Source organism: Oxyura jamaicensis, chromosome 2 (genome assembly GCF_011077185.1).
Source record: "Oxyura jamaicensis isolate SHBP4307 breed ruddy duck chromosome 2, BPBGC_Ojam_1.0, whole genome shotgun sequence".
Taxonomy (NCBI): Eukaryota; Metazoa; Chordata; class Aves; order Anseriformes; family Anatidae; genus Oxyura; species Oxyura jamaicensis.
Window position 1 is genome coordinate 86461543 of NC_048894.1, and position 14882 is coordinate 86476424.

Below are 14882 nucleotides of genomic sequence, written 5' to 3' on the forward strand. Positions count from 1 at the left end.
AAATAGATATATATATTAGTCACTATTTTGAGAAAAACAATCTTTAGGAAATTTCTTTCTACTGCTGAAATCTTAAAATGTTACATATGCAAGACTCATTCTGCCTTTAAACATTTTCTTCCCAAAATTAAACAGAGTTTAAAGTTGCAGCTTCAGTAACGCTAAAAACTTCGTAAGCTGCATTCATCACGGAAAGAAAGGTAAGGTTTTGAAGTTTACGAAAGTAATGGAAAATAAAAGCCCTGGAAATATCAGTGCATACAAGTAGTAATATTAATGATTGTATCGATGTTGTACTTACCCGGTAATCTGTTACAAGGCCTGAAAGTTAAAGAAAAAATGTTCACGTTGCTTTATCATGACAGCCAAAACCCTACAATCATATCCTAATGCTATTGAAAAAGCCGTATTTTAGCTATCCTGCTTGTCTGCCACCAACTTCAGCATCACTGTTGTCAACAGGTTATTGCATCACTCCTTAGCAAGCTGGGCTATACCATTAGCAAACATTTTTTTATTTTTTTTTTTTGTAGAACAATTTTTAGAATAAATAATTTTCCTTTCTGTTCTACTTCAGATCCCATGGTGATCATAGACTAACTACTACATTTATTTTCCTCTTGTAAGGAAAAGAAGTAGCACCCAAAATGGCTTTTGTTTCTTTTGTTTTGCAGAATGCCCAAACTCATTTCAACGCTCATCCTCTGCTGCAAAATGTCACCACTTGATGAACTGACATTTCGCAAAACAATGTGTTTCTAACTAGCTTTTATACCCATTCATGTATTTGCTGCTGATTTTTAAGCATGTCTAATGAGTGACTGGAAAATTTGACTCAGAAATGAACTCTTCCTGTTTGGTGAATAACGTTCTGCATTGTTATGGCTTTTTATTTGATGTGGTGAAAAGCCCTTACACTGTTTGACCAAGCCACAAAAAAGTTCAGTTCAGGGAGGCAAGTAGAGGGCATTACTTGATATCTTTTGTATGAGCACACAGTGTCAAGATGCCTCTGCCTTTGAATCAGGTAATTAGGCTGATTTCACAGTAAAGAAAACGGTACCATAAAGCTGGATTACTCGCAGTAAACCAGTGACAAAAATTAAACTGATCTAAAATCTTAAAGCACTTCTTTAGGAACATATGGAAGGATCTGCTTAGCTTTCTTATCCTGCAGTGGAATATAAGCTCCATGAGGAAGTATGCACTTAAATTCCATGGAGAAGTGCTAAGTGCTCTTGGCATTATGAGCCACCAGGTACTAAATAGAACTGTAGCTCATGAATTGACCAGCCTACATCATTTTTCTGATTCCCAGCCTTCCTGGGAGTTTAAAGGAAAAAAAATAGTAATAAAAAAAAAAATAATAATAGTAAAAGACTCAATTTCCTGTGCTACAAACTCTCTTGCCAGCACTCTCACATACACACAGCCAAAACACATGATCCCTCCTCCCTACAACATATAGCCATTTGGCTCGTTAACCTGTTCCAAGGTTATTTTCTAGAGAAAAAATAAAAAAAATAAAAAGCAACAATCGTTAACCTGTTCCTGGACATCAGGAAGTGAACATGGTTGTTTTGTCTCAGGAACAAGGTGATTTGATAACATTCACGTTCTGCGTTGTCGCAGCCATTTGTATTTGATAGCTGCAAGGCTGGTAGCAAAGAGAGGAAAGCAACTGGTGATAGATAAATAATCCTACGCTCCTGTAAGGGGCTGTGTCTAATGATCCACAACAACGCCTTTCACAAGCTGTGAAGCAGAATGCAATCAATGATTAGTCCTTGATTACAAGCCTTAGTCTTACATCTGTATTTAACCAGGATGAATTGCATTGTGGGAGTATATGTGGCATTAACAATAGCGTACAGAGCTGCATTCTTCTAACGCTGCCATTAGGATTTGACCTATATCCTGGGTTGCCAGGCAAGCCAGGATAATCTTCCCAGAGCAATGATGCAAATCACATAAAATTATAATTAATGACAAAATAAAGACTTTCCCCTTGGGGGCACACGTAATTGCCATATGGTTATTAAGAGTAATTGCTCACAGATAGATATATTTTTCCGCTCATTTAAATTCTTGAGTGAGAGATGAGTGAATTCAAAAATGCTACTTCATTTGCCTTGTAAACCATGATGGGAATTCTCAGACCTGAGACTTACTCAGAAAATAAGACCCTCCATTAGACAAGTCTTATTTCAAGGAGTGCTGACATCCCATAAAGCACAGGGGGATCAAGAGTGACCGTAAGAGCCTAGCACCTTTGCAAATCTGGCCATTTTTATTGAAGGCATACGCGTGGATGGGATTTAACAGTTCAACTAGAGGAATGTGCATTTGAAAAGTCGTCCAGCTCTTCGGAAAACTGCCAGCAAATGGAATTAGAATGTAATAAATATTCACTACATTGCCAATAATCAGCTGATCTATTTGGTATGATTATGCCTCGATCTAATTGAATGCCATCATGGATAGTGAAGGCAATGCAAAGACTGAACAACTTTTTATCCAGCTGGGGAGATAGAGTTTTCAGCCCATCTAGGTGGCCTCACTGAAATCACCTAGTTTTAAGAAAGGTTTAATTTCCTTTTGGTGTCATTTAACCTAGGAAGTCCTAAGATTCTTCTATTAGCACTGCCAATTGTCACAAGAATGGATTTTCACTTTAGTTAACTTTGGATTTTTTTCTCCTCAAGAGCAATATTTTTCATGTACAGTAATTAAAAGATAGTGACTTACGCATACTTGCAATAATTTTCATTTCTCATTTTAAAAGGAAAATAAAAAGTACATATTTTTTTTCTTAACAATTCTAGCCTTTGGTGGGTGAACCTCAGCTTCAGAGTTACTACATTTTCTTGTTTACTGCCCTGTTCTATATTTGCATTGCTTGGAAATGTAGAAAATGGAATAAAATCTGAAGCCTCTGACAGCTGAAGCACAAGAATCAATTTTTCCTAGTGCTTTTTAGTGAATGGTGGTATTATGGATTATATTAATTCAAATGCCAAGGAATCTGTAGCCACAACAGAGAGAAGCGTACTCAGGATACACTTTTGAACACTGTCCTGGTTTTGGCTAGGAGAGACTTAGTTTTCCTTCTAGTAGCTGGCACAGTGCTGTGTTTGGGATTTAGGATGAGAAGAATGTTGATACCACACTGATGTTTTAATTGCTGCAGAGCAGTGCTTACACCAAGCCAAGGACTTTTCAGCTTCTCGCCCTGTCCTGCCAGCAGGCAAGCTGGGGGTGCAGCAGGAGCTGGGAGGGGACAGACCCAGGACAGATGACCCAAACTGGCCAAAGGGGTATTCCATACCATCTGACGGCATGCTGAACAATATATAGGGGTGGCTAGCCGGGGTGGGGGGGCCGGCTGCTCGGGGTTGGGCTGGGCATCGGTCAGCGGGTGGTGAGCAATTGCATTGTGCATCACTTGTTTCGTACACATTATTATTAGTAGTACTATTGTCATTATTATTATTATTTCTTTTCTGTCCTAATAAACTGTCTCTATCTCAACCCACAGGCTTCATTTTCCTGGTTCTGTCCCCCATCCCCGAGAGGGAGGGGGGAAGGTGAGCGAGCAGCTGTGTGGTGCTTGGCTGCCGACCGGGTTAAACCACAACAAACACAGATCAGCATCACCAATTCCAGGAACGGTATGAGATACGGCAAATGATAAGAACATGCACCCTTGAGGTGATACACCTTCATGAGAAAGTTATGAAGGAAGTTGCACCCCATGTTGACATTGCACTGCTGTGACGTCTTCACAATTAATCAGTTGTGACCTATATGTGCAAAACCAGCCTTCTGGATGGCAAATGCCACTTTGCAGTCGCTAGGTATGTGCAAGGAGCAACACCAATCCATTAAGGAGCTTTGTACTGGGCCTAAGATCTGTAAGTTCTTTGTGAGCATCTTAGGAACTGCTTTTGTGAGCATTTTGTACAAGACTGATAGCCTGCACTTACCTCCCTGCTAAAATCGATTTAAGAGTGTGAGTGCAACGGGACAACGACCCAGATAGCTATCACCCAAAATAGAGCACAGATACCAAACACAGCTCACCCCATGTCTGCAGTTTCAGGGAATGTTTGCTCATGACATGGATATTTGAAAATATGAATCAGAGCTTGCATGCTAAGAGAAAAGGTCAAAGACTTTAGAAAATCTAAAACCAAATCAGATTATGAAAGCCTTCTGGTAAAATATATATCGGGGAAGGCAGATTAAGGGACTTGATACATAGCAACCAATATTATATTTACTTGACTACCAAAGATCATTAAGACTTGCCTCAACACTCCGACAAAGAGTCAATGTTAAATATGGAGCAGGGGAAATCACAATATGAAAATGCTGTGCTGCGTGTATAATGCTTCATAAAATGGCTTTCCCTTAATTGTTTTTTAGGCTAACTAAAATCTCACTAGACATGTTTGCACTTCAAAAAATTTAACTTCCTAAAGCATTTTGAATTTGGAAATAGGCTCCTAAACAACTTAGGCAGTTTTAAGAATTTCAGTTTTCATCTTAAGTCTCTTTTTTTAATTACATATCAGTGTGCAAATAAAACAATGATGATCTTATTTAATTATAAAATTACCAGACTCCTGGTGGTGATGCTGCAGGTAAAGAGGTTCTAATTTAAAGGCACCTATTAAATCTGATCTTTTTTTCACCCTGTAAGAAAGAAAGATTAAAACAAAAAAACAGGGAAATTTAAGGATTAAATTTTAAAGCATTAATTTTCCACAAGAAGCGAAGGAAAATTAAATGTGTTTAAACTGGCGTATTTCCTGAGCACAGCCAGCCTGTGCCATTTTCAGTGCTTTTTCACAGCAATATACGTACTGTACTTACAAGAAGCAAGTGTAAGGCTCAGCAGGAACGGGCAGCATGACTGCATATTTAAAAACAGATAAGAAACAGACGCAGAGGGATCTTTTTATGGTGATAGACAATCACACCAGAATGTGAGACTAGTTAAAGCAATGCTAATGTTTGCAGTCAACAGAAGTTGCCTTGAAATTACTGCAGTACAAAGCCGTGTGGGAAGAGCTGTGGCTTGCGAGGCACGGCGCGCAGCAGTGCCGGGGCTCTGTGGATGCTGGCCGCCGCCTCATCTCTCCATGCCGTGGGTAGCGGCGGTGGCAGTTGCCTGCAGGGCCGGGCCACCCTGCCCAGAAGCAGGCTTCCCTCTCGTACTAGCCTTCCTGGCAGCCTAGCTGGATGCAAGACACAGCTGCTGAAAGACATCCTGCAGCGCAACGTGGAACTGGGAAGCGTACCTCGCTCTTGCCAGCTGCTGGGTGGTGTCACTGGACCATGTTTCAAAAGCCAAGGTGTCCCTCTCAGAGGGAACAAGCTACACGTTACCAGTGGGTAACACTCGCTGTGTCAGGCTGACTCACCTCTACAGATGCAGGGTTTTACATAGGCAGAAGAAGAAGAAGTTAGTAAATTGAAAAAGGAAAAAACACTGTGTAATTTCACTAGGCCTATAAATACTTCACGAAGTAAGCAATAATTATGTCAACATGGGGACACTCTAACTGGTAAAAGTTAAAACCTTTTATGATTTTCTGAGTATCCTTTTTATGTTTTTTAATGTTTTAATGTAAAAGTGCACGTAAAACTATAAACGTAAAACATCTTAATCAGAGAAAGAGAAGGCCTTCTACTCTATTTAATTGTAAGGAGGGTGCCAAGGTTAACTTGGCTTTAGGTATGGAAAGTACCCAGCTGAAGATAAGTAAGCTTATGCACATAAAAAATAGTAGAAGACATTTAGGATACTCTCTGTTAAAAATAAACAAACAAATCTATTTGTGTGCCGGAAACATCCTGTGGACAGAAGAAGTAAACTATTATCCAAAAGCCATTTTGTTTAGGGTAAATACTGTGGACAACCTCTAAATTGTTCCACTGTATTTTGATGTTTGATTTCTTTGATATATTCATGTTGCAGTAGCTCATTCCATAGGCAACTAACCCAAATTACAAGCAATAGCGTCGGTTGTATTGTGATTCATTCCTCCTCCTGTAACATGCTGTGCTAATCAATGGAACAGATAACAATTATTCAAGAATATTTGTTCAGTTAAAAGATATTAAAACGCTGTTATCTTGCATCCTATCAAGCATAGGTTGATGTATGGATTGCTATTAATATGGCATTAGCAATATTTGAGTTGTTCCTGCTTTTTTAAAAGATGGTGTCTGTTCCATTTGGGACTTCACAGGTCTTAGTCTGACAACCGTAAAAAACTATCTAAAAGGATTACTAAAATAAATCCAAAGCCTGGACATAAATGTATATGAATCAGTTGAGCTGTACCTCTATATGCAACATCTAGATTTCACCTTAAGTATTTAAACTTCTTTGCACTAAGTCCTTGTGTGGTCTGGTAATGGATAGAAGTGGTATTCCTAACTTCCTTTGCAAATATCCAAGGTTGACTGAAGGTTCCTGAACATGTATTTCAAAAAATAAAAATAAAAAATTATAAACTGGAATTTTTCAAAGGCTTGATGTTTGTATGGTAATTGGCTAAGATCTAGCTTGAATGGCATAAAAATCACATTTTAAATACTCATAATATGAAATGCACGGTAAAAGTCCTGGTGAATAAAGAAGTGCAAATCTGTGAAAAGGGAACTATCTGGCTTGCACATCTGCAGCTTTTAGCAGCCTCACTTTATTCTGCACATTTTAATGATGTTAACAATTTTAACAGATAAAATAACCAAAGAGATTACCACATATTAAAAGCCAACAGTAAAATTTTGCTTCCAACTACAGAAGAGCATTTCCTGTAAGCACCTTCCTTTAAAATACAAATACAACCTTCTCAACTAAAAGTGAACACTTAACCTCTGTAAAGAGAAAAGCAAAAATACTAAGACTTTTGCAACATGAATGTTTTTTCTCTATCTGAAAGAAGATAACTCTTCTTTTATAATATTGCAGAACGCCAATTACACAGGCCAGACAAAACTGTCTGGGCATTTTGAGGCAGAGTCACTAAAGGAATCCAGAATTTGGATACCCTTCTTAGAGTGCTTACATTAAATTTATTAAATTCCCTTTTTTTTTTTTTTTTTTTTTTTTAAGGAACTGAGTTTTTTTGTACATCACGAAGTTTCAGAATATTTTACAAAAGGTTTATAATGAAATTGCCTCCAAATCACAAGTGACATCAATGTTACTACACCGAGTAGTTAAATAATTACAGATTTAATGGATGGATTTTCTTAATCAACTTGCAAGGAAAAAAAATTAGAGCATTTATTGGAAAAAGTGCTGAAATCACTAAAGCACCCAGCAAGTCTGTCTATGGAACTCAGTATAATTTGATTCTGAAGTGGTGTTCACGGTATATTGAACTCTTTCTGTATTATTACAAAATTACGGTTAATACTCTCCATGGATCCTAAAAGACTACACAGTCATCACATTTACTTCTTACCGGGCTCCTTCATCCTTTATTACATTTAAAATGAGTTTTCACTTTTTCAGGCAGCATTACATCTGATAGGAGAGGTGAATTTTGGACATAGACATCAGAAGTAGCTGGTCTTCTTTTGGCGATGGATATGGCTTCAAGCCAAAGAGCTTAACTTTAAATATATACTACATTCCATATCAGGCAAATAACACCAAAACATAAATGCCTTGCTGAAGTGAGGACTTAACAGTAGGCTATAGTTGTGTAACTTTGAGTAAGGAGACATTTCACAAGGTCTCTTGAGGTTCCTTGCAATGGAATCTTCATATCTATAAAGACATACATTTTATCTGATGTTTTTACCAGACAGATCAAGAAAAAAAATGGTGAAAAACACCTAAAAGTACTCTTTCTTAAGCCTAAGTCTAAGATTTGATAGGAAGAAGCTACAGCCACTTGAGATGGGAACGTAAACTGACAGACAGTGTGACTGTATATACCTTGTTTTCCTGGAAAGACAGGTTAAAAGTTCTAATATTGTTCTGTAGGGTTATAGGGGAAAGCAGAATTAATGAGAAACAAAACTGGTATGGACAAGACTCTGGCCCCTGATTGTCCTGTAAACATTAAAGAGAATGATGGTGAATTTTCTCATTTCTGAGAGTGGCTACTTTGCTAGCAGTATCTTCGAATGATGTGAAAAAGTTGGAAGAAACAAGCAAAGTTTCATCTTCTCCTTACTTCCATATGCAGAGAGAGACAGCCAGTTATGAGGCACTTACAGACTGGAGTCTTGGTTAATTGCTGCCATTACTGATGAATCAGGATTGAAGCCTAAGCCATTTACTCTAAGAAAAAGAATAAAATCTTTATGGCTTGGAGTATTTGAAGTGCCTATTGCAACAATAATCTTATATTCAAAAATGTAATGTATTATCTGAATAATAAACGTATTTGTGCAAAAGTCAGCTTCATGAAGGACTTTAAAAGAGCAAAAGATTAACCAAATGCAATTGAGTGACCACTGTCACACATTTTTTCTTCTTTTCTTCCAGAAAGAAATTAGTTTTATCTGGATGATGCTTTAAAGTTTCCTTTTTAACTTTCATTTTTTCCTTCTTCTTTCATTTTTGCATAGATTTTCAAATATAATTGAAATTGATGTTTTCATTTATTTTGATAAATAGTCCGCATTTACTGATCTGCTGTTTTGATAACAAGTATCATTAGTCGTCATGCAGGTAGACACTAGGTTCTGGGAATTTCAGTTTGGGGCATAAAAAGATCATGTATTATGGGATCTTATTATTACTGCTATGATTAATTCGCTTTGTTTCAAAGTACTTCTACTGGTTTCTACTTTGGCATCTTGTCATATCAAAATGCAGTCTCTGCTGTCATCTGGAGAGATTGAAAATCGGTAAAAAAAATGCATAAATAGTCCTTTTTTAAATCAACTGTTTTTCATCAGCTAAATCCAAACCATTTTTATAAAGGGTTTTGAAAGAATCAAGGCTCAAACATAAAGAAATCTTAAGGAAAAGAAGAAAAACTTCTGTTTAGCATGTTGTTCATTGCATTAACATCCTTAAAGGGAGTTTTTTTTTTTTTTTATTTATGTTTTAAATGGTCCCAAAATAAACCAAGTATGAATCTGCCAACTTTCCAGGATTTCTCTCTCTCTAGAGCACAATGCAGAACTCAGGCCTATTTCTAAATTGTACTTTAAACTTGGATTAAATGTAAGAAAGAATGTTGTAAATTACAAGAGTTAAAGCTATCCAGAACTCCTCATTTAAATAGAGAAATGTAAATAAATGTCCACTGCTTGGAAGGCAGATTAATTTAACGTGATTTTTGTCTCTTGCAATGTTTCCTTTTTCTGTAATACTTACCACATAGCAGAGCAGTCAAAATTCACTAGGAGCCACTTGTGAGGATTAAAGTTAAATGAATCCGCAAACTGAGAATAGATAAATAAATAAATAATTATGAAAGAGAAAAGGGCCCGTGAGTTAATGATGCAAGTTAGTCAAATTGTCTGAGTACACCTCCAGTATGAGTGCATTCCTGACTTGGGGCTTTATACATAATGTCCCTACTGATATCACCTTAACTATTGCAGTTAAATTTTCATTTCATTTTGGGGATGGAATTCAGGTTTGGTGTGTCAGGTGCAGCTGAACTATTGGTATTATCAACATTTTGATCATTTGCTAGCAATTACACCTTTTGGGTACATATCCTATGCAGAAGTATATATCTCAGTATAAACGAAAAAAAATTCTGCTTCCTCAACAGTAGCTGCTGAGGTTTGTATCCCAATTTCCAAAACAATGCATTACACTTTCCATTTCCAAGAATAATAACATATACACACAAAATTCACATAGACAAATGATAGAATTAGTTCAGAATCTGTATATCACATTACTCCACAAAATTACAATTGATCAGGAAATTGTCCAAATGATCAGGAAATTGTCTTTTTCTTTCTTTCTTTTTTTTTTTTTTTTTAGCTGCCAAGATACTTTCTTTTAGTGGAAGTCATCTTCTCATCTAAGTCAAAAAAAAAAGCCAAAACAGAACAAGAATTCATAATACGTGGTTGTATAAATCATGGGACAAGCCAGTTTTACTTTACATATGTTTAGACATGGCATCAGAAGAAACCCAGGTAGCTACTAAGACTGAAATCATGTGGGAAACACTTCTGTAGGCTGTGTTAAAAAAGGCAGTGGCCATCAGCCTTCAAAAAGAAATGGGGGCCTGGCAGCACCAGGGTGTGACTGTTCCTTTCTCATTTACTTCTCATAACCCTCCTTGTCACTTGTAAGAAATTAACAATTACTCTCATAAGAGATAATCTATCTATCTGTCTGTCTGTGTATCTATCTATCTATCTCCCTATATTATGCATGGTAAGAAACATATTTGTGGTTGTTAAATATTTACTCTTATGACAAATGTTGGCCCAGACAAGGGATGTTGTTTCATTTCCTTCAGGAACCAATAACAATAATTTAAAATATATTCCCCCACAGGAAATTACAACAAGCTTCATTTGCTGATAAAAAAAAAGGACAGAAAGAAATGCTTTATTTGCTAGGGGGGTTTCCCTCCTCTTCTTTATTAGTTGCTACCTATCAGTGCTCTGTTTAAACTTCTGGCTTTACCAAACAGTAATATTTTGTCCACTGACGTGGAAGACAAGGACTTATCTGACTGTCTGAGGGAAGCAGCAGGAAATTGAAGTATCCTTATCTAAGCAACTGAATGCCAAGTAGCTCAGCAAGGGGAGGGAGAAGGAACACGAGTGCTGTTGGGGGAATATTTCATTTAGTTCTTTTGGTTATTAAACCCCATCTGTTTGAGATACAGCTACTGGCTGCATCCTACATGACTTTCAGGATGTAAGCAAAAATCAGGCATAATGAGCTCATTAATTAAATTTAACTTTTTTTTTTTTTTTTTTTTTTTTTTAGGGTGTTACAAATCAAATATGCCTTTTTGGACATTTGGGGAAAAGCTCCCCTTTTCTGGACGATTTTGTACTGTACTTGGTTGATTAACTGTTAGCCTTTCCAAACGACAAACTTTTACATGCAGTGGTAATTTGCATAGTCCCAGAATGCCAGGTAAAAAGGTAAAAGTTATATAAACATAAGTTAGGTAATAGAATATACAGGGGTTTGTAGTACAAGTTGAAGAGAAGCATACTCAGAGGTTCTAAAAAAGCCATTAATACTGGATGTAAAAGAAACACAAAAATTCTACAGAAAAGCAAGGTGTTAGCAGGTTGCTAGAGAAGAAACACTTCACCTCTACTCCGTTTAAAAGATGCCTGAATTCAGGACAGATGAATGCACTCCCAGCATAAGCTGCATCAATATGCATCCAGACATTTTCCTTATTACCTGAGAAATAAGAATCAAACAGAAAATAAATTAAACAGCAGATTACAAAGCCCTGTTGATTTGCATTAAAAAAAAAAAAAGCGCCTGAGAGATTTTCTTTGATGTTAGTATTTAAAATTAAGACATGGAATATTGCTACTATTTGGGTTTCCATTAGTACATAAAGATGTATACATAAAAATATTCCTCTTCCTCTCCAGTTCTTCTACAGCAACAGGGTCCCTACATATTTAGATTTTTCTTATTAACATTAAATAACATAAAATATTAAATCATTTTAATGTAGGAACCATTACAAAATACACTCTTAAAAGATGTATCTAGAGATGTAGTTATTCATTTCTATGGTAATAACACAACTTCAGCAACAGCAGCTAGCTTTCTAGCTAGGCTCCCTACTCCTAACTCATGAATCATAAACAAAACACATATTTCTAAATATTTTTTTCACATATTGATGTGTGTGTGTACAGGCTTTTGAACTATGTGAAGCAAACTATTTTGAGGACTGAGTAAGACTTATCCAAGAGCAAGCACTGAAAGGGTAAGAAAGAACTAATTTTGATTACTCACTGCAGAAATATTTTAGCATATGAGCCTATCATGTATTTTCTGCAATTAAATATTCACGGTCTGCTATTGATCATCTGTATTAATTCACATGTTAACAATCCTAGTCTATCAGTTGACGGCTGAAGCCCATATAACATCTTTATACCGGTCACCAACCAATTCTGATGCATATTTTTGCATACAGAGGTATAGCCATTCAGACCTGCACCTGGGCACCAAGTTCATGCACAAATTTGTATTCTTGTGAGCTACATTTTCTTTTTGCATAATGCCTGGAAAAAGCCAGTAAAATATTAGTCTTATCAGGTAGTCTTATTAGTCTTATAAGGTAGGCTTATTTGAAGAGAAGTTCAAAGCTCATTTGATTATTTATTTTTGAATATATTTGGGTTGAGACACTGCTGTTATTTTATAGGACTTCTGCTCGTGTATATTAACACGAAAATTCCCCTACATACAGAAATTTTAGTATAAGTCTTTTGATGTGAGTAGCGTGTAATCCTTCTGTTGGTCTCCTCTGCTGGGAGCAGCTGGTGAAACGCTCACACTGAGCTGCTATCCCTAGGAGTACTGGTGTTACAATTTTATTAGGTCAGGTCTATAGGAATAATCTGAAGAGCAAAATAATTTCTAGCTGCTAGGCAGATGAATACAAACCTTTGGTAGAAAGGAGAATTAGGAGAATACCAAGTCTCTGGGTTTTGTGCTGGAGGGCAGGGAATCTTAAAGCACAAATCTTAAGCGTTTCAGGCTCTGCCTGAATAAATGAACTAAACACCAAATCTAGGCCTGTTTCTGTGAGGCTGCTTCTGATTTCTTATAGCTATCAATTGCCTGCTCTAAATGTATTGGAATATATACTGTAATTGGAATATATATGATGCACTTTGGCTGCATTTTCACCAGCCAGCAAACGTGTGCTTCTGACCAAGCCTTGTGGCAGACCGAAGCTTGCCTCAACAGAAGACCATAAGTCAGAAACAGTTAAGAGCCCATGACTCAGTCACTGTATTAAGTGCCCTGTTACTTAACACGTTTTCTTGCAAGAAGAAGGAAATGGGGGAAAAAGGAGGAAGGACTAAGGAGAACACACATGGATTTTTGGTATTTCCCTGCTTTTTGTAGTCATTAGAACCAAACAGAAACAAAACTTTTGGTGCAGAGGGGGTTTAGAGTTCAGCTTTTCCATGATCTGCATTGCTCAGGACGCTCTTACAGGCAAAGGGTCTTGAGGAAAAATGTTACAAAGTGAAGCATTTACATTATGTTTTCACTGAAAGTATTCCAAAATGCCCCCTCAAAAAAACCTTGAGGCAATTTTCTCTGCAGTCCTAATGGTTTGAGACTGCTCGACCTCATTTTAGAAAGAAGACTGTAACTGAAGGTCTCATTGCTAAGTAGCTTTATTGAATTCGGTCACTGACACTGCACAGTACCCTGGAAATGACTCAGCATGGCTTTAACTGGTATCTGCAGTTTTAGAAAGTAGCAGCAGACAAAGACTTACAAATAGGACCCAGTTCTAACAGTCTGTCAAAGGAGCAGCAAGGTGTGGTTCCAAGTGTTGCACAAAACTGCAGAGCCAAAAAAAAAAAAAAAAAAAAAGGCAAAAACTCAGTTAAGTGTAGCAGCAAAGAAGATTATTAAATGAGAAAAACTGCCTGTAAAGGCAACAGCAAACAAAGAGAATAGTTGTTATAGAACAAAATAATTTGATTTTAGCCAGTATCTATCCTTCAGTGGAACTTTTGGGAATCGATTTTTTTTTCTCAAAGCTTCCATGAGCTTCCATTGAGACAAATGGATAAAATAAATATCAGCATAAAGCTGGCTGATGAATCAGCCATAGAATAATATCAATGCTAATATTATATTTTTTCTGTGTTTTCCACACGCTTACCATGTGGCCTCATACCACAGAATCACAGAATGGTTTGGGTTGGAAAGGACCATAAAGATCATCCTATTCCAGCCCCCCTGCCCACATACCAGTCCCACATATGCAATTATCATCAAAATGATTTGCAGTTTATGCTACATAGGCAAGCTCTGAACTGGAGAAACTCAAAAGAGCTGGAATTCCTGTTGACAGAATGGATCATTAAAAGTTACTTTTTGAATTAAGGAGTCACAGCTCGGTAACAGATACTTGTAACTGATTTATGCTCAGGGGATCTGCAGCCTGGGACCTGTTCACCAGTAGCATATGTTCACTATAAAGTTTGCAATTTTTTTTCCCAGAGAAACCTTTTATCCCAGATTCATCCTAAAAATCTGGAACCATGCTTCCTTCATCCTGTTAAGTCCTCATTTAATGTCTCCTGCTACATGACCAACAGCAGAGGCTACATATTATAATGAAGAAAGTTTCACAGTAGCGAGAGAATATAATCAAGTGAAAATAAACTATGGTAGTTTACTGGGAATATCCAGACAGAATTATAACCCAGAAACCAGATGTACCGTCTTTTGCTTTCAGTGTTTTTCCCTGTACACCTACAACTAGCCACATTTTGCAGAGGATTTCTGTTGTGTGCACATGCAGGTCCCTCTGTGTATTCATGACAAATCCTATAAGAAGAGAAAGGAACACCTAGATGACACTTGTCCGTCCACTTCAGCTTTCAGAAAAAAAACACGCTCTCTTAGCAAAATATAGATACAATTATACATTAAAACTCCACACAGCGCATCTTTGTCTGGCAGCTCCATAATGGGCAAGAACACAGGGCCTCTGGGTTCACTGCTCTTCTTGTCGCAGGAATGACACCGTCAGGAAAAATGGGAAAATTTTTCTGAGGCACCTCAGCTGGGAGGTGCAGCTGGTGGCAGGAGAGTGGGCACTGGGTGGCCTTTTGGTCTGTTCTCTTTTGTGAGTAAGCACGTCTGTAGCAAAGAAAGGTTACCTGCGGTTGCCTCACCTGCT

General features: G+C 37.3%; 1 protein-coding gene across 2 annotated transcripts in view; it reads right to left on the reverse strand.

Annotated features, from left to right (window-relative positions):
* The window catches only part of DDC (dopa decarboxylase), a 70696-nt gene that overhangs the window by 11237 nt on the left and 44577 nt on the right, over positions 1–14882 (reverse strand). For both annotated transcript variants that reach the window (XM_035316463.1, XM_035316464.1), the window contains exons 7-11: positions 13464–13530; positions 11289–11383; positions 9362–9429; positions 4622–4698; positions 302–321 (exon numbers count right to left, since the gene is read on the reverse strand). In XM_035316463.1, coding sequence (XP_035172354.1) covers positions 302–321; positions 4622–4698; positions 9362–9429; positions 11289–11383; positions 13464–13530 — 327 coding nt within the window. The remainder of the gene's footprint in view (positions 1–301; positions 322–4621; positions 4699–9361; positions 9430–11288; positions 11384–13463; positions 13531–14882) is intronic.